The 19,700-nt window shown below is 44.5% G+C and overlaps 1 protein-coding gene across 1 annotated transcript in view; it reads right to left on the bottom strand.

Annotated features, from left to right (window-relative positions):
- Positions 1–10,889: 10,889 nt before the first annotated feature.
- Positions 10,890–19,700, bottom strand: part of malrd1 (MAM and LDL receptor class A domain containing 1) — a 123,381-nt gene continuing 114,570 nt past the window's right edge. The window contains exons 29-34 of the mRNA XM_046356187.1: positions 19,166–19,232; positions 12,979–13,076; positions 12,620–12,716; positions 12,293–12,338; positions 11,263–11,364; positions 10,890–11,179 (exon numbers count right to left, since the gene is read on the bottom strand). Of these exons, the coding sequence (XP_046212143.1) occupies positions 11,081–11,179; positions 11,263–11,364; positions 12,293–12,338; positions 12,620–12,716; positions 12,979–13,076; positions 19,166–19,232 (509 nt within the window). The 3' untranslated portion in view covers positions 10,890–11,080. The remainder of the gene's footprint in view (positions 11,180–11,262; positions 11,365–12,292; positions 12,339–12,619; positions 12,717–12,978; positions 13,077–19,165; positions 19,233–19,700) is intronic.

The raw sequence follows: 19,700 nt of genomic DNA, 5'->3' as shown, positions 1-19,700 counted from the left end.
GCTCAACGCTTTCAACCCATTTGCCTTCCCTGTTTCCAACCCACGCACACTTCATATAAAGCAAAGACAAAGAACACAATATTACAATTACATGAAGCTAAACACCTCCTGTCACCAACCAAGGTGGTCTGAAATTGTATTAATATACAGTGCCTTCAGATTCACCTCTGACTTTTTTCACATTTTGTTGTGTTACAACCTGAATTTAAAATGGATTCCATTTAGATTTTTTTTGTCAAAGTTACAAATTAATAAAATATAATAAAATAAAATATGAAAAGCTGAAGTAAGTCAATAAGTATTCAACCCTTTTGTCATGGCCTAAATAAGTTCAGGACTAAAAATGTGCTTAACCTCTTGCTCCTACCCGACACGCAGGCGTCCCATCTAGACATCTGGAAATGCAAATGCGCTACGCTATTATCTGATAGCATGTAACACCCCAAAAGACCCGCAGTGGACGTAAACAAAATAATTAGCATAGTCGGCGCTACACAAAACGCACAAATAAAATATAAAACATTCATTACCTTTGACCATCTTCTTTGTTGGCACTCCTAGATGTCCCATAAACATCACTATTGGGTCTTCTTTTCGATTATATCGGTCCATATATAGCCTAGATATCGATCTATGAAGACTGTGATCAAGGAAAAAATAGTGTTTTATAACGTAACGTCATTTTTTTTAAATTAAAAAAGTCGACGATAAACTTTCACAAAACACTTCGAAATACTTTTGTAATGCAACTTTAGGTATTAGTAAACGTTAACCTCTTGCTCCTACCTGACACGCAGGCGTCCCATCTGGAAATGCAAATGCGCTACGCTAAATGCTGATAGTACTAGTTAAAACTCAAACGTTCATTAAAATACACATGCAGGGTATTGAATTAAAGCTACACTCGTTGTGAATCCAGGCAACAAGTCAGATTTTTAAAATGCGTTTTGGCGAAAGCATGAGAAGCTATTATCTGATAGCATGTAACACCCCAAAAGACCCACAGGGGACGTAAACAAAATAATTAGCATAGTCGTCGCTACACAAACCGCACAAATAAAATATAAAACATTCATTACCTTTGACCATCTTCTTTGTTGGCACTCCTAGATGTGTTATGCAGGTGAATGAGGACCCAAAAGCGACTTGGCGAAAGGAAATATGCAATACTCCTAGACAAATCGGAGCGGTAAACAAAGCATAAAAAACTAATTCCACTCGTGGTGACGAGGACAGACTGGAGACTCGACCATAAACTGTAGGTTGCCTCGGGAAGGCACCGACCGTAGTAGACTCAGACACCTGCTCACACGCAGCATCTGAGGGAAACAAGACACAGCATGGCGAACAATATACAAGGATCCGACAGGACAGAAACGGAAAACAAGGGGAGAAATAGGGACTCTAATCAGAGGACAAGATAGGGAACAGGTGTGGAAAGACTAAATGAGTGAGTAGGAGAATAGGAACAGCTGGGAGCAGGAACGGAACGATAGAGAGAGGAGAGAGAGGGAGGGGGAGAGAGAGGGATAGAAAAAGGGAACGAACCTAATAAGACCAGCAGGGGGAAACGAACAGAAGGGAAAGCATAATGACAAGACAATATAAGACAAAACATGACAGTACCCCCCACTCACCGAGCGCCTCCTGGCGCTCTCGAGGAGGAACACTGGCGGCAACGGAGGAAATCATAGATCACAAACGGTCCAGCACGTCCCGAGAAAGAACCCAACTCCTCTCCTCAGGACCGTAACGAAAAACGATAAAAGGGAAACTAGGGTACTACTCTAAAAAAAAAAAAAATGAGACATGGGTAGAGAACTGAAAGCTTTAGAGCAAACAGGACCAAACAGGCCAGGAGAGTAACAACTAGGGACAGACTGAGACACAGCAAGGGCAGGAACAAGAACAGGAGAGATGCGATGGCAGGGAACAGACTGAGACCCAGCAAGACCAGGAGCAGAAGCAGAAAAAAAATTACCAGACTTATTCTGCGCGCAGTCCGAACACGCAGCCACGAAACGGCACGTGTCACGCTCCTGAGTAGGCCACCAAAACCGCTGGCGAATAGAAGCAAGCGTACCCCGAACGCCGGGATGGCCAGCTAACTTGGCAGAGTGAGCCCACTGAAGAACAGCCAGACGAGTAGAAACAGGAACGAAAAGAAGGTTACTAGGACAAGCGCGTGGCGACGCAGTGTGCGTGAGTGCTTGCTTAACCTGTCTCTCAATTCCCCAGACAGTCAACCCGACAACACGCCCAACAGGAAGGATCCCCTCGGGATCGGTAGAAGCCACAGAAGAACTAAAGAGACGGGATAAAGCATGAGGATTGGTGTTCTTAGTACCCGGGCAATAAGAAATAACGAACTCGAAACGAGCGAAAAACAACGCCCAACGAGCATGACGCGCATTCAGTCGTTTGGCAGAACGGATGTACTCAAGGTTCTTTTGGTCAGTCCAAACGACAAAGGAACGGTCGCCCCTCCAACCACTGTCGCCATTTGCCTAGGGCTAAACGGATGGCGAGCAGTTCGCGGTTAGCCACATCATAGTTACGTTCCGACGGTGACAGGCGATGAGAAAAATACGCACAAGGGTGGACCCCATCGTCAGTATCGGAGCGCTGGGACAGAATGGCTCCCACGCCCAGCCCCGAAGCGTCAACCTCAACAATAAACTGTTTAGTGACGTCAGGTGCAACAAGGATAGGAGCGGATGCAAAACGCTTCTTGAGGAGATCAGAACAACAATCATACGACCGGTGAGGAGGAAGGGAGTTGGCTCTGGACCGACTGAAGACCGAGCGCAGATCATGATATTCCTCCGGCACTCCTGTCAAATCACCAGGTTCCTCCTGAGAAGAGGGGACAGAACAAACAGGAGGAATAGCAGACATTAAACACTTCACATGACAAGAAACGTTCCAGGAAAGGATAGAATTACTAGACCAATCAAAAGAAGGATTATGACACACTAGCCAGGGATGACCCAAAACAACAGGTGTAAAAGGTGAACAAAAAATCAAAAAAGAAATGGTCTCACTATGGTTACCAGATACAGTGAGGGTTAAAGGTAGGGTTTTACATAATATACTGGGGGAGAGGACTACCATCCAAGGCGAACATGACCGTGGGCTCCCCTAACTGTCTGAGAGGAATGTCATGTTCCCGAGCCCAGGCTTCGTCCATAAAACAGCCCTCCGCCCCAGAGTCTATTAATGCACTGCAGGAAGCTGCCGATCCGGTCCAGCGTAGATGGACCGGTAAGGTAGTACAGGTACTTGACGGAGAGAACCGTCTAGTAGCGCTTATCAGTCGCCCTCCGCTTACTGATGAGCTCTGGCCTTTAACTGGACATGAAATGACAAAATGACCAGCGGAACCGCAATAGAGACAGAGGCGGTTGGTGATTCTCCGTTCCCTCTCCTTAGTCGAAATGCGAATACCCCCCCAGCTGCATGGGCTCAACACCAGAGTCAGTGGGGAAAGATGGTAGTGTCGGAGAGAGGGGAGACACAGTTAACGCGAGCTCTCTTCTATGAGCTCGGTGACGAAGGTCTACCCGTCGTTCAATGCGAATAGCGAGTTCAATCAAAGAATCCACGCTGGATGGAACCTCCCGAGAGAGAATCTCATCCTTAACCTTAGCGTGGAGTCCCTCCAGAAAACGAGCGAGCAACGCCTGCTCGTTCCAGTTACTGGAGGCAGCAAGAGTGCGAAACTCTATAGAGTAATCCGTTATGGATCGATTACCTTGACATAGGGAAGACAGGGACCAGGAAGCTTCTTTCCCAAAAACTGAACGATCAAAAACCCTTATCATCTCCTCTTTAAAGTTCAGATAATCGTTAGTGCACTCAGCGCTTGCCTCCCAGATAGCTGTGCCCCACTGCCGAGCCCGACCAGTAAGGAGTGATATGACGTAGGCAATCCGAGCTCTCTCTCTTGAGTATGTGTTGGGTTGGAGAGAGAACACTATATCACACTGGGTGAGAAAGGAGTGGCACTCAGTGGGCTGCCCAGAATAACATAGTGGGTTATTAACCCTAGGTTCCGGAGGCTCGGAAGACCCGGAAGTAGCTGGTGGCACGAGACGAAGACTCTGATACTGTCCTGAGAGGTCGGAGACCTGAGCGGCCAGGGTCTCAACGGCATGCCGAGCAGCTGACAATTCCTGCTCGTGTCTGCCGAGCATCGCTCCCTGGAACTCGAGAGTAGAGTAGAGAGAATCCATAGTCGCTGGGTCCATTCTTGGTCGGATCCTTCTGTTATGCAGGTGAATGAGGACCCAAAAGCGACTTGGCGAAAACAGAGTCTTTATTCCAGTAAAGGAAATATGCAATACTCCTAGACAAATCGGAGCGGTAAACAAAGCATAAAAAACTAATTCCACTCGTGGTGACGAGGACAGACTGGAGACTCGACCATAAACTGTAGGTTGCCTCGGGAAGGCACCGACCGTAGTAGACTCAGACACCTGCTCACACGCAGCATCTGAGGGAAACAAGACACAGCACGGCGAACAATATACAAGGATCCGACAGGACAGAAACGGAAAACAAGGGGAGAAATAGGGACTCTAATCAGAGGACAAGATAGGGAACAGGTGTGGAAAGACTAAATGAGTGAGTAGGAGAATAGGAACAGCTGGGAGCAGGAACGGAACGATAGAGAGAGGAGAGAGAGGGAGGGGGAGAGAGAGGGATAGAAAAAGGGAACGAACCTAATAAGACCAGCAGGGGGAAACGAACAGAAGGGAAAGCATAATGACAAGACAATATAAGACAAAACATGACAAGATGTCCCTTAATCACTATTGGGTCTTTTTTTCGATTAAATCGGTCCATTTATAGCCTAGATATCGATCTATGAAGACTGTGTGATAAACGAAAAAAATTGCGTCTTATAACGTAACGTCATTTTTTTTTATTAAAAAAGTTGACGATAAACTTTCACAAAACACTTCAAAATACTTTTGTAATGCAACTTTAGGTATTAGTAAACGGTAATAAGCGATCAAATTGATGCGATGTATATTCTATAGCTGTACGTCTGGAAATAATGTTCAGGTAAATCTCAACCAAAATATCTGGTCGGAGACCGGAAGAAATGCGCTGCCTTGCGTCTGTTTGACCAAGAAACAAATAATAGGCAAATGACAAGACTCTAGACAACGTGTGGAAGCTGTAGGTATTGCAACCTCGGCCCCATTTAATGTGGTTCACATTCAACAATGGGTTCTAGTGGCGCATGGATATATTTTTCCATTTTCAGTGGTCAGATTTTCCTGCACTTTTCGATGAAACGCACGTTCTGTTATAGTCACAGCGGTGATTTAACCAGTTTTATAAACGTCTGAGTGTTTTCTATCCACACATACTAATCATATGCATATACTATATTCCTGGCATGAGTAGCAGGGCGTTGAAATGTTGCACGATTTTTAACAGAATGTTCGAAAAAGTAGGGGGTAGGAGTAACAGGTAATAAGTCGTAATATGTTGCACGTAAATATGTTGCATGGACTCACTGAGTGCAATAATAGTGTTTAACATGATTTTTGAATGACTACCTTGAACCACTACACACCACACATACAATTATCGGTAAGGTCTAAGGCTGTTTCAGTGACAGTATTACCGCCACACTGGCGGTCATGAAGGCAGTCAAATTCCATGTGACCGTTTAGTCACGGTAATTAGGCTTATCCAAGCTACTTTCCTAATATTAAGCACATTGTCTATCTTTAAAACAGGAGGATATGCAGAAAAATGATGCAGAAAAATTAATCCATGCTTTTGTCACTTCTAGGTTAGACTACTGCAATGCTCTACTTTCCGGCTACCCGGATAAAGCACTAAATAAACTTCAGTTAGTGCTAAATACGGTTGCTAGAATCCTGACTAGAACCAAAAAATTTGATATATATTATCATATATATATATATATATATATATATCATATATCATATTACTCCAGTGCTAGCCTCTCTACACTGGCATCCTGTCAAAGCAAGGGCTGATTTCAAGGTTTTACTGCTAACCTACAAAGCATTACATGGCTTGCTCCTACCTATCTCTCTGATTTGGTCCTGCCGTACATACATACACGTACACTACGGTCACAAGACGCAGGCCTCCTAATTGTCCCTAGAGTTTTTACGCAAACAGCTGGAGGCAGGGCTTTCTCCTATAGAGCTTCATTTTTATGGAACGGTCTGCCTACCCATGTCAGAGACGCAAACTCGGTCTCAACCTTTAAGTCTTTACTGAAGACTCATCTCTTCAGTGGGTCATATGATTGAGTGTAGTCTGGCCCAGGAGTGGGAAGGTGAACGGAAAGGCTCTGGAGCAACGAACCGCCCTTGCTGTCTCTGCCTGGCCGGTTCCCCTCCTTCCACTGGGATTCTCTGCCTCTAACCCTATTACAGGGGCTGAGTCACTGGCTTGCTGGGGCTCTCTCATGCCATCCCTGGAAGGGGTGCGTGACCTGAGTGGGTTGATTCACTGATGTGGTCATCCTGTCTGGGTTGGCGCCCCCCCTTGGGTTGTGCCATGGCGGAGATCTTTGTGGGCTATACTCAGCCTTGTCTCAGGATGGTAAAGTTGGTGGTTGAAGATATCCCTCTAGTGGTGTGGGGGCTGTGCTTTGGCAAAGTGGGTGGGGTTATATCCTTCCTGTTTGGCCCTGTCCGGGGGTGTCCGCGGATGGGGCACCCCCGGACAGGGCCAGACGCACAAGCATTTTGCTACACTTGCATTAACATCTGCTAACCATGTGTATGTGACAAAACAAAATTGCTGCGCTTATAATGTGAAGAAATAGCCTAATAGTTTATAAATATTTGAAGCTAGGGTGCATTACGGCCACAAAGGGGATGCTGCCGTGAAATTCAAGGCATTATCAAGTGCTTGTCAAATTGTGAATGAGAGACTATTCAAGTGTACAGCCTGAGCAAAAAACAAAATGCCTTTTTCAAATCATCATTATGGTCTCGTCACGCAGCCTTACAATGTATTACAAAACATATAGCCCAGCATTTGTAGAACAACTAAAATAACATTTATTAACTCTACATTTAGCTTATAGGAGTACCTACTTCTTTGTTAAGCGCTCAACGCAGAATAGCCGCATGTGCGCACTCCCTCAAATAGTTTGGAGAAAATATGTATATATTTTTTCAGCTGTGTTCAATTGTATTCTTCATACTATAAAATAATGACATGGGATTCTAAGCAAATCTTGTCTGCTAAATGAACAAGTGTAGCCCACAGGCATTTGGCATAGCCAGATCAGGACCTAACACAAGGACAACTCAGAGTCTGCTATTCTTTCCTTCTGAAAATAGATGACATTCTCTTCATGTCATGCTTCTTTAGAACTATCTAAAATAAACAATGGATTTATTGTGAAGGTGTAGGCTATATTACATGGATTTATTAGACTTTTTCAAATGTCTGCATCAGTGGCTTGTGTGGACGCCAGGCAATGCTAAATGTGTTGGTTAATTAACGGTCAATTACCGCGAGACCGACAGTTATTTGCTTGACAATCACCGGCTGACAAAATTCTGTAACTGCCACAGCCCTAGTAAGGTCCCTCAGTTGAGCGGTGAATTTCAAACACAGATACAACCACAAAGACCAGGGAGGTTTCCCAATGCTCACACAAAGTAGGGCACCCTATCGGTAGAAGGGTACATAAAAAAATAAGCAGACATTGAATATCCCTTTGAGCATAGTGAAGTTATTAATTACACTTTGGATGGTGTATCACTATACCCAGTCACTACAAAGATACAGGCGTCCTTCCTAACTCAGTTGCCGGAAAGGAAGGAAACCGCCCAAGGATTTCAACATGAGGCCAATGGTGACTTCATAACAGTTACAGTGTTTCATTGCTGTGATAGGAGAAAGCTAAGGATGGATCAACAACATTGTAGTTACGCCACAATACTAACCTAACTGACACTGAGTGAAAATAAGGAAGCATGCAACAGAATTTTAAAAAATCCAAAACATGCATCCTGTTTGAAACAAGGCACTAAAGTAATACTGCAAAAAACGTGGTAAAGCAATTCACTTTTTGTCCTGAATACAAAGTGTTAATGATTGGGGCAAAACCAATACAACACATTACTGAGTACCAGTATCCATATTGTCAAGCATAGTGGTGGCTGCATCATGGTTTGGCAAACCTTGTAATCGTTAAGGACTGGGGAGTTGAAACGGAATGGAGCTAAGCACAGGCAAAATCCCTGAGGAAAACCTTGTTCAGTTTGCTTTCCACCAGACGCTGGGAGATGAATTCATCTTTCAGCAAGACAATAAACTGAAACACAAGGCCAAATATATACGAGAGTTGTTGACCAAGACGACAGTGAATGTTCCTGAGTGGCCGGGTTTTGACTTAAATCCGCTTGAACATCTTTGGCAAGACCTGAAAATGGTTGTCTAGCAATGATCAACAACCAATTTCACAGAGCTTGAATCAGGTTGAAATGAATAAAATGGGCAAATGTTTGCTTCAGAATAGTTTTTTGGTATTTGCTAGATGTTAGACATGATATTGTCATTGATTGTACCCATCTGGTCCCTCCTGGACTCATATAGCAAGGCCAATGACAGCAGCTATTAAACCACATGAAACAGAGCAGAACAACCGTCGGTTGGAGTACAGAAACCACAATCCTAAGGGCACAATGAGACAGAGAGAGAGAAGGTAACAACAACATTGGTTTTGATCATCCGTATCTTTTTATTACCAAAACGCGATGATCTCAGGCTCATGTGATTTCATTTACATTTGAAATGCAGTCAAATTGGTGTGAATATAAAGTCCAGAATGAAAAGGTTCATACTATAATTACATTTGATCGGTGCTTTCAGAGGCGTTATGCTGCAGGACATGCCCAAGTTGGTAATACACACCACATGCACTGGAAGAGAGTCAAATGAAATCCAGTTCACACTGGTTGCAACGGTAAAACTAATGTGTGAGTTATGTTCCAGGTTAAATTAATATTGACTCTTACATGCACACTCATGGTTTCCCATAATGTGGTCTAAAGAAGAAAATAGTATATAGATTTCCATTAATATAACACCGTGAAAAACTGTATGTCTTTGTGAGCCAATAATAGACTGACAATTACTGCTAAGAGGACCCATAACCCCAAAGTGAACTTCATTTTCCATGCCATGGGATACAAAACAACCAGGATGCAATCTAAAATCGTAGTAGCGTATTGAATTCCATTTAAAATGACAGCATGCTATTATATGTCTTGTCTCCTGCTCTCAGAACATGGACATTGGAACCAGATACACTTACCTTAACATTTCACTCAATAGCTGAGCTAAAATTCAACCTTGGCTTTAGCCTGTCCTGTTTTTTTTTTTAGATAGTTACTCCTACCATGTCCGTGTTTTCCGAGAGCAGAAGACAAGGTTGAAGTTTAGCTATTGAGTGAAATGTTACGGTAAGCGTATCAGGTGACTGGTTCTTTGGTGATGATTCAGTCAATGTGACTTGTTTTAGGAAACTAGGCGTATGTCGCACGTCACTACTTCACAGGAGAGGTATTTGGACGTAAACATCATTTTTAAAAATCAAAATGTGTTTTTTTTTGCTAGAAATTCCTTCTGGAACATGTCAATTCTCATGTGCCTTAATAACAAACTTGTATCCATTCGTAAGTGAGAATACAATTTTTAAATTACGAGCCTAGTTGGTTTAGCCATGGAAAAAGACAGGAACCTTCCCGCTAGCCATGATTGGCTGAGATAATGGATCGGCTAAACATACCGGGAGATGAGTTTGGATTGGTCGGCCATGTAGCATGCGTATGTCTATAACGTGAGCTGCGCAGTATGTGTTGATAGTCCTTTCTACCGCGCCGTTTTTGAAAGATATAACGTTAGCCATCGAGAAGTACACAAGTTTTCCTACTTTTCTCAACAACATTGATGTCCTGAATTTAGCAGGTGCTATTGACAGATCAGTTGGAAAAAGTGATGGGCTACTTTCTGCGCACCCCAGTCAGTGTGAACCGGAGTGACTTGACACAATGCTGTCCAAACAAAACTGAGTTAAATGGTTAAATGGTTCCAGTCTGCAGTGAAGCGTTCATCCAAGTATAAGGGAAAGAGTCTAGCTACATTTTCAGATATTATAAGTTTGTAATTTGGTCAGAAAGTCATTTTCATTGCTAGTTAAAGCGTTCTGTTAGCTGTACGTCTAGACAATAGCGACCCATCCACTTAGCTAGATGTGGCTGAGGGGTGGTTATAGCATTTCCTTCACATGACCTATCAATTTAGTCAAGTGTGTCGGGTAAGCGTCATCTAATAATTATACAATATTTTTTATCTGGACACTTTCTGTTTTTGATACTGCTACTACGCAAGTAACCGTTTCACTGTACTGTTTACACATCGTGTATCCTGTGCATATGACAAAAAAAAGTTTTTATTTGATATAATGTGTGTTTACCAGAGATGGTAATGTGAAGAATAACATGACCTGCACCAAAGTCAGATTAGGATATAGGCCAAGGACTGGATAAAGTGTATTTTTATCGGGAGATTTCCTTACTGTAGGCTACGACTTTTACCATTTTTAGTCTTGAAACCTTTGTTTTTTTTACTAAACTACTCACTCTGTTTAGCACATGGCCTTACGTGTGCATCCTTTTAAGAAATGGGTGGGGCTAAGGCTTAAGAGGGTGTGAACGATCCTGAATGGGTGTAGACAAAGAAGAACTCTCCAGGAGGTGCACCAAAACATTCAAGGGACGTTTTCTCAAAAGTGGGGTGACAAGTTTATCAACTTTCAAAGCAGAATTACTTTCCCATTGTTCCTCAACTGCAGTATATGATATACCTTATATATATATATATAAGGTATATCATATATATATATCTTCTCGCTCTGAGTCTCTACTTTTATCCAATGTAAAAAAACGATTTCAAATGTTGCTACGTAAGACTGAATCGAGGTGGTCGGTCACGAACGTATACAGTAAAGTTGACATGAGTATTGGCTATGGCACAGTAGTGTATGTTGTATTTGTTGTTTTTATGCTTCAGAGCTGCTGCAGTCAGCCCCATTGGCAGTGGAGGGGTACTGGTACAGAGGGTTTGGGAAGGACAGTTTGGCATCTCTCCGGACTGGACCCTGCAGAACACACACAGCATTACAATTTGACAGAGAGACAGTGAGACAGTTGGCAGACAGGTCAACAAGAGATGGAAGCCTACCTCCCACTCCGCATCCCTCCTCCAGGGGTAGACACTGATGGGAAGCCCAGGACCCTCCCTAGTCTTGGGGTTAAGTCTAGGGCAAGTTCCCAGACCGAGGAGCTGAAGGGAGAGAAATAGTGAGAGACAATAGAGGAACTACCTTTGTCTCTAATCACTCAACCCATACCTCGGACTTGTTTTTCATTTCTAAAGGTTGCTCTTTATACAGAGTGAGCTCATGATAACATTTCATGGTGAGTAACTCAATCCTCTTTTTCCTTGGTCAAATAGGCTGTGTCTCAAATGCCATTATTCCCTCTATAGTGCATCACTATTGACCAGGCCCATAGGGCTCTGATCAAAAGTAGTCCACTATATCGGGAATAGGGTGCCATTTGAGCGACAACCATAGACTCCTCTCCTGTCCACTTCTCTGTGGATAAAGTGAGTGTTGCTCGCTGTATGAAGCCTGTGTGATTGAGGTACCCTCTGTGTTACCCTCCTGCGCACACACTGAGCACACACACGCACATGCACATATACACACGCGCGCGCGCACGGACACAGAGAGACAAATGCACGCACGCCAGCACACACGCGTGCAATGCTGTGACCCCCGTCACCGACACTGTGACAGTGATGACTCTCACAATCACTCCCGCTTTTACTACCGCTCAATGCTCAGTAACACACACGCACACACACAAATATAAACACACTTCAGAAAATGACAGCCATCTCCTGAGCGAAATGGCTGTGATGGCATCTACTCCCCTGCAGGGTACCTACTCAGTGGTGGTAGAGGAGAGAATGATTGCACACACACACACGCACGCACGTGCACACAAGCGTATCATTGAAGAAGCGGAGGTGTAGGGCTTTGCAGACATTCCACTGACCACACTTACAATCACGTTTGAGAAAGATGTCATCCACCCACACACAAACTAAATGAGTATCTAATGAATTCTAGATCATATGGTTTAAGAACGATACATTTTATATGGGAGCTTGATTGTCATTGAACAGAGAAAGGGGGTGTGCTAACCTCTGCCCTCCAATCAAAGGCTGGGTTGTCCTTCAGGTCACGTTTGCTGTGGAAGCAGACAAAAATTGGATTCGTATTTTTCTGTAACAGTAATAATAATAACAGCAACAACAGCAATAATGGGGCGGCAGGTAGCCTGGTGGTTAGAGCGGTAGGCCAGTAACCGAAAGGTTGCTGGATCGAATCCCCAAGCTGACAAAGGTCAAAATCAAGACAGATCACACAGGTGTTTGAGTGAAATCACAGTATTTTCCGACGTCATTCATGAAAGCAACATCATAACCATCCCCTTTATCAACATTAATAACATCCTAACCAGTGACTTACTTCAAAGAGTGTCTCTTTAGGAATACAAACAGGACACAGACAGCAATACCAAGAATCAGCAGGGTCAGTCCAATGGCTATGCCAGCATACACAGTCTCTATGGGTGAGACAAATACATGGATTGACAATCAATAAACACCCCAGAGACTCACACAGTCTTACGGTACATAAAGGGGGTTGCAACATTCTGGTAAGTTTCCCAAAGTTTCCAGGTTATCCTGAAATCCTGGTTGGAGGATTCTTGTATATCCTGCTTATTCCCTCCTGAGACCGGAAAACTTCCAACTGCGATTGATGGAAAAAGTTACCAGAATTGTGCAACCCTAAGTTCATATAATAATAGGGTATGTCCATATTACCTAGTCCAGGATCCTCTGGCAGGGCCGTTGAGATTGAGGAAGAGGGAGAGGGCTTTGGTCTCACGTGGCAACGGTTTCCTGTCCAACCATCCTGGCACCTGGAAAGGGTTAAGAGATTAAGGTGAAGGGAGAACCGGCCACCTCTTCCCTCCATTCTACTGGCCAGTCACTTGATAACAAGATGGATGGATTTGCTACCAATGGGACTATCGAAACAGAAATATTCTCTGCTTTTCTGAAACGTGGCTCTCTAACTCGATGGATTCTCCATTCACCATGCCGACCAGACAGTGGAGTCTGGGAAAATTGAGGGGGGAGTGAGCTGCCTCTTCATCAACAACAACTGGTGTGTTGACTCGAGTGCGGTAGAAGTCAAATAGAAGTGTCAACCCATTGTTCACCTGTCTTGGAATAGCTGATGGTCAAATGCTGACCCTTTTCCCACACAAGGGAGTTTTCAGCTGTTGTATACATTCCCCTTTAGGACAAGACAAATAACACATCTGGCACTTAAGAAACTGTACAAGGCTACAACCATCCAGAGGCTGCTTTTCTGGTTGCCTGCGATTTTAATTCAGCATCATTAAGACATTTCCATCCACTAGGGGTGACACAGTCTAGAGCACTGTTTTTCTACCCACAAGCAAGCATACAAGGCCCTCCCTCGGCCGCCGTTCGGCAAATCAGATCACGACTCCGTACTCTTGCTTCCTGTTTACAAGCGGAAGCTCAAACAGGAATTACCCGTGACTTGCATTGTTGAGAAATGGTCTCCAGAATCAGAGATTATGCTACAGGACTGCTTTGCTAGCGCTGATTGGAATATGTTTCGGTACTCTGCTGATAACATCGACAAGCTAACCACCTCCGTCACCGGCTTCATTAGGAAATGCACCGGCAACGTTGTCCAAATAGGATCGGGCTACCACACACAGAGCTATCGCAGGACGACCCTGAGGCTACGGCTGAGGGCAGGAACAAGTACAAGAAGTCCCACTATGACCTCCACAAAGTCATCAAACGAGCAAAATGACAATATAGGAATAAAGTGGAATCCTATTACACGGGCTCCGACGCGCGCCGCATGTGGCAGGGGCTACAGTTCATTACGGGTTACAACGATGCCTCTCTACCAGACAGGCTCAATGCATTTTATGCATGCTTTGACAACAACATTGTGCCGGGTGTGAGGGCCGCCACCAACCCAGAAGATTGGGTGATCTCGCTCCTCGAGGCTGATGTGAGTAGTCTTTAATCAGGTCAATACCCGCAAGGCCGCAGGGCCCCATGGTATTCCAGGGTGCATTTTCAGAGCATGTGCAGAACAGCTGGTATATTCACAGTCATTTTTCAACCTCTCCTGGATTACATCTTTTAAGATGACCACTATCAACACTGTTCCCAAGAACTCTAAGGCTTGATGCTATCTGTAATAGTGAAGGGCTTTGAGAGGATGGTTATGGCACACATCAACTCCATCCTCCCAGCCAGCCTAGACCCACTCCAAGTTTCATACCCTCCCAACAGATCCATCGATGAAGCAATCTCAACTGCACTCCACACTGCCCTCACCCACCTAGATACGAGGAATACCGATGTGAGAATGCTGTTCATTGACTACAGCTCAGCATTCAACACCATTGTCCCCTCCAAGCTCGTCACCAAGCTTAGGACCCTGGGACTGAACACCTCCCTCTGCAACTGGATTCTGCGAACCCCTGACAGGCTGCCCCCAGGTGGCGAGGGTAGGCAACATCACCTCCACCACGCCGACACTCAACACTGGGGCCCCACGGGGGTGTGTGCTTAGACCCCTCCTGTACTCTCTGTTCACCCACGACTCCAACACCGCCATCAAGTTTGGTGATGACACGACGGTGGTAGGCCTGATCACCGGCGTCCATGAGACAGCCTACAGGGAGGAGGTCAAGTTCCTCGGTGCCCTAAGAGTTCCTCGGTGCCCTAAGAGCTTAAAATAGTCCGCACAGTCGTGAATAAGGCGCGACAGCACCTCTTCCCCCTTAGGAGGTTGAAAGGGTAAAGCATGGGCCCTCAAATCCTCAAAACGTTCTACAGCTGTACCATTGAAAGCACCTTGACTGACTGCATCACTGCTTGGTATGGCAATAGGACCGCCCTCGATCGCCTGGCACAACAGAGGGTGGTGTGGACAGCCCAGGGAAGCTCCCTGACATCCAGGACCTCTCTATCAGGCAGTGTGAAAGGAAGGCCCAGAAAATCGTTAAAAACTCCAACCACCCAAGCCATAGACTGTTCTCTCTGTTTCCCCATGGCCGGCGGTACCAGTGCATCAAGTCTGACACCAACAGGCTCCTGAACGGCTTCTATCCCCATGCCATGAAACTGCTGAATAGCTAATAAAAGGGCTACAAGGACTATCTGAGTTAACCTTTAGTATTTTATTCTCTCTGCACACTCACAGGGTCATACACACTACGCACACTGATACTCCAACACACACACACACACACACACACACACACACACACACACACACACACACACACACACACACACACACACACACACACACACACACACACACACACACACACACACACACACACACACACACACACACGCACGCACGCACTCCATCACTTGCTCACACACACATAATATGTACATACATTAATACTGGCCCTACACATACCCACTCACATACAATCATCATATACGCTACTGCTACTGTTTATCATATATTTTTTTATTTCACCTTTATTTAACCAGGTAGGCTAGTTGAGAAAAAGTTCTCATTTGCAACTGCAACCTGGCTAAGATAAAGCGTAGTAATTCGACACATACAACAACACATGGAATAAACACAACATGATATCTAGTCACCTTACCCCCTATACATATTTACCTCTATCACTCCAGTATCCCTGCACATCAGAAATATGTACTGGAACTGATCCTGTATACAGTGTTCTTCCTCTTTCTTTCTATATATATATATATCTATATATATATTCTTTTCTATATATTTTTTAGTTTAACCTCGTTATCTTTAGTATTACGTTGTTATTGATTACTGCATTGTTGTTGTTTTTACATTTTTTAACCTTTATTTAACTAGGCAAGTCAGTTAAGAACAAATTCTTATTTTCAATGACGGCCTAGAAACAGTGGGTTAACTGCCTGTTCAGGTGCAGAGCGATAGATTTGCACCTTGCCAGCTCGGGGATTTGAACTTGCAACCTCTTGGTTACTAGCCCAACGCTCTAACCACTAGGCTACCCTGCCGGTTAGAGCTTTCAAGCAAGACATTTCACTGTGCTTGTCACACTGAATGACCACACTGAACGAACGAACACAGGCTTGGAAGAAAGTAAAGAGGTGCGCCTCCTCAACGGAAAACAATGTCCTTCTTATGTGGAGAATCCTACAGTACCAGTAGACTGAACAAGGAGCTTCATTCAGACACCTCAGTTGAGTGATTAGGGTGCCTCCCCATGGCACCACCTTTGAGAAAACAACACATTCATTCAGGACTTCTCTTCCAAGTCCACATCTGCTTAATACCATGGCTAGTTTTTGGGGTAGACATGTGGGGTAGACATGGGATTTTCTAATGCAAGACAAACATTCCTGGACAAAACATACTGCTTGCATTAAGTTGTGTTATATTCTCATTCCGAAGGGTCTCTTTGCATATTGTGTGGCAGGCTGGCCAGGACTGTAGGCTGGGCTCTGGTCCAGCTTCTCGGAGGATCCTGCCCAGAGGACCAACATGACCTGCTAAGTCCGAACCTCTGACTCTCTGACATACATAGGCCCCAGGCACCACTACATGCTGGGGTCAGCACTGCACAGCACTGCACAGTCTGTTATATAATCATGAACGAGAGAGTGAGAGAAAGAGAGAAATGGGAAAGGGGCAGCAAGAGATTGAGCACGGGAGGGAGGATGAGAAACAGGAAAGAGGAGAGCAAAGAGAGAGAAAGGTGAGGGAGGGGGAGAGGGAGAGGGGAAAGGGAGGTGAGGGAAATAGACAGTATTTTTACTGCCAAACACCAGTGAAGTATCACCTCCCCAGAGTTTGGCCGATTTAAAAAATGTGGAACCATTTGCATCTCAATGTGACATTCACATAGCATTGTGGGAAAAGACACATAATATATTCCAGTCAGGTATGTGGCTTTGGAGTGCAGGTACCAGGAAGAATGTGAAATGCCAGGTAGTAGTCAACATTAAAGAGATAGTTCACCCAAATTACAGTAGTCAGGTAAACAAAGTCAGGTAAGCAAACTCATGGATTGCTCTCTTATATTGTCCATGGATTGCTGTCTTATCTTGTCCATGGATTGCTGTCTTATCTTGTCCATGGATTGCTGTCTTATCTTGTCCATGGATTGCTGTCTTATCTTGTCCATGGATTGCTGTCTTATCTTGTCCATGGATTGCTGTCTTATCTTGTCCATGGATTGCTGTCTTATCTTGTCCATGGATTGCTGTCTTATCTTGTCCATGGATTGCTGTCTTATCTTGTCCATGGATTGCTGTCTTATCTTGTCCATGGATTGCTGTCTTATCTTGTCCATGGATTGCTGTCTTATCTTGTCCATGGATTGCTGTCTTATCTTGTCCATGGATTGCTGTTTTAACTTGTCCATGGATTGCTGTCTTATCTTGTCCATGGATTTCTGTCTTATCTTGTCCATGGATTGCTCTCTTATCTTGTCCATGGGTTGCTCTCTTATCTTGTCCATGGATTGCTGTCTTATCTTGTCCATGGATTGCTCTCTTATCTTGTCCATGGATTGCTGTCTTATCTTGTCCATGGATTGCTCTCTTATCTTGTCCATGGATTGCTCTCTTATCTTGTCCATGGATTGCTGTCTTATCTTGTCCATGGATTGCTCTCTTATCTTGTCCATGGATTGCTCTCTTATCTTGTCCATGGATTGCTGTCTTATCTTGTCCATGGATTGCTCTCTTATCTTGTCCATGGATTGCTGTCTTATCTTGTCCATGGATTGCTGTCTTATCTTGTCCATGGATTGCTCTCTTATCTTGTCCATGGGTTGCTCTCTTATCTTGTCCATGGATTGCTCTCTTATCTTGTCCATGGATTGCTGTCTTATCTTGTCCATGGATTGCTTACAGGTTAAGGAATTTAGTCATTTGGGTGAACGTTCCCTTTTATGCTGACATCAGCAGGTAGCTATAGTAAGTATATTGCCTCATGTTTAGACTTGGCGTTCTATCGAATGCAGAATATTTTAACTACCACTTGTCTTGCATGTCGTCAACTCTTTCCCTTCAATATCTCAAGTTCTAGTTCCTTAGCTCCTTAGCCCAGTATGTGGTTTGTGTAAGATAAAAAAAAATGTGTGTGTGTGTGTGTGTGTGGTGGGCGACCACAAAGAGTTGGAGTTGAACTCCACACGGGGTCACGCTAGCCTCCCTAAATCCAACGGATTAATCTAATGTGAAGGTCTTATGCGGTCTTCCCTCTAGACAATTTGCGGTGGGGGAACGTTCAAATATTGACCAGCGAGTGTCCATTGCAAAATCCCTCTGGGAACGTTGTGCTAGTCCGTGGCGGATAAATGAGAGGTGAGCCCCCTTCTAAAATCCGTCTGTGATAAACCGAGATTCTCCCATGGTCTGCTGAGCATGTCTTTTCCAGGGTTGGAAACAAGACTGATGGGATTTCCATGTTTAGAGATAGAGAGAGAGAGAGATATATAGATAGATAGATAGAGAGAGAGAGAGAGAGAGAGAGAGAGAGAGAGAGAGAGAGAGAGAGAGAGAGAGAGAGAGAGAGAGAGAGAGAGAGAGAGAGAGAGAGAGAGAGAGAGAGAGAGAGAGAGAGATCTGTAGCTAATAGATAGCATCCACTGTATATCATATGTTTAGAGATAGAGAGAGAGAGAGAGAGAGAGAGAGAGAGAGAGAGAGAGAGAGAGAGAGAGAGAGAGAGAGAGATCTGAGAGATAGCATCCACTGTATATCATATGTTTAGAGATAGAGAGAGAGAGAGAGAGAGAGAGAGAGAGAGAGAGAGAGAGAGATAGAGAGAGAGAGAAAGAGATCTGTAGCTAATAGATAGCATCCACTGTATATCATATGTATGGCAGGGGAGTTTGTGTGTTGTGAGTGTGTGCATGTGTGTGTGTGTGTGTCCATGTGAATGCATGTTTGCAGTACTCATACTCACATGCACATTGGCCCATGCCTCTCCACATGGCACTCTCCGTGATGCAGACAGTATCTCGGAGGGCATTCTGCAACGAGGCCAAACATGTGTTTCAACAACACCCCTCTCTCATCGTACAGAGCCAGTTGAGACCAGGGCAACGTCCCAAATCCCACCCCATTCCCTTTGTAGTGCACTTCTTTTGATGGGGCCCTGGCCCTACAATAGGGTGCCATTTGGGATGCATCCCAGCTCTTTTGGTGTAAACAATTCTCCCAATCTCCTCTCAGCCCCCCTTCTCTCCTTCTTGACACCACCTGTTTATCATGTCCACACCTAGGAAATGGGAAATATGATCCACGCATCCCACAATGTTTCTCTGACATCACGACATGCCTGGCAGAGAGACAGGGAATTGCCTCCAGAGAGCAAAGTGGAAAAACCTCTGAAAATGTATTTTCTGAAAAACCTTGAGTGTCAACATGTTACAGGTTTCTCCTGGACCTCTCTTCCTTTACCACTGCTTTTGTCGCTACATTTGTCTCTCTCTCTTCCC

Source organism: Oncorhynchus gorbuscha, linkage group LG07, assembly GCF_021184085.1.
Source record: "Oncorhynchus gorbuscha isolate QuinsamMale2020 ecotype Even-year linkage group LG07, OgorEven_v1.0, whole genome shotgun sequence".
Classification (NCBI taxonomy): Eukaryota; Metazoa; Chordata; class Actinopteri; order Salmoniformes; family Salmonidae; genus Oncorhynchus; species Oncorhynchus gorbuscha.
This window is presented reverse-complemented; position numbering and strand designations above follow the sequence as displayed.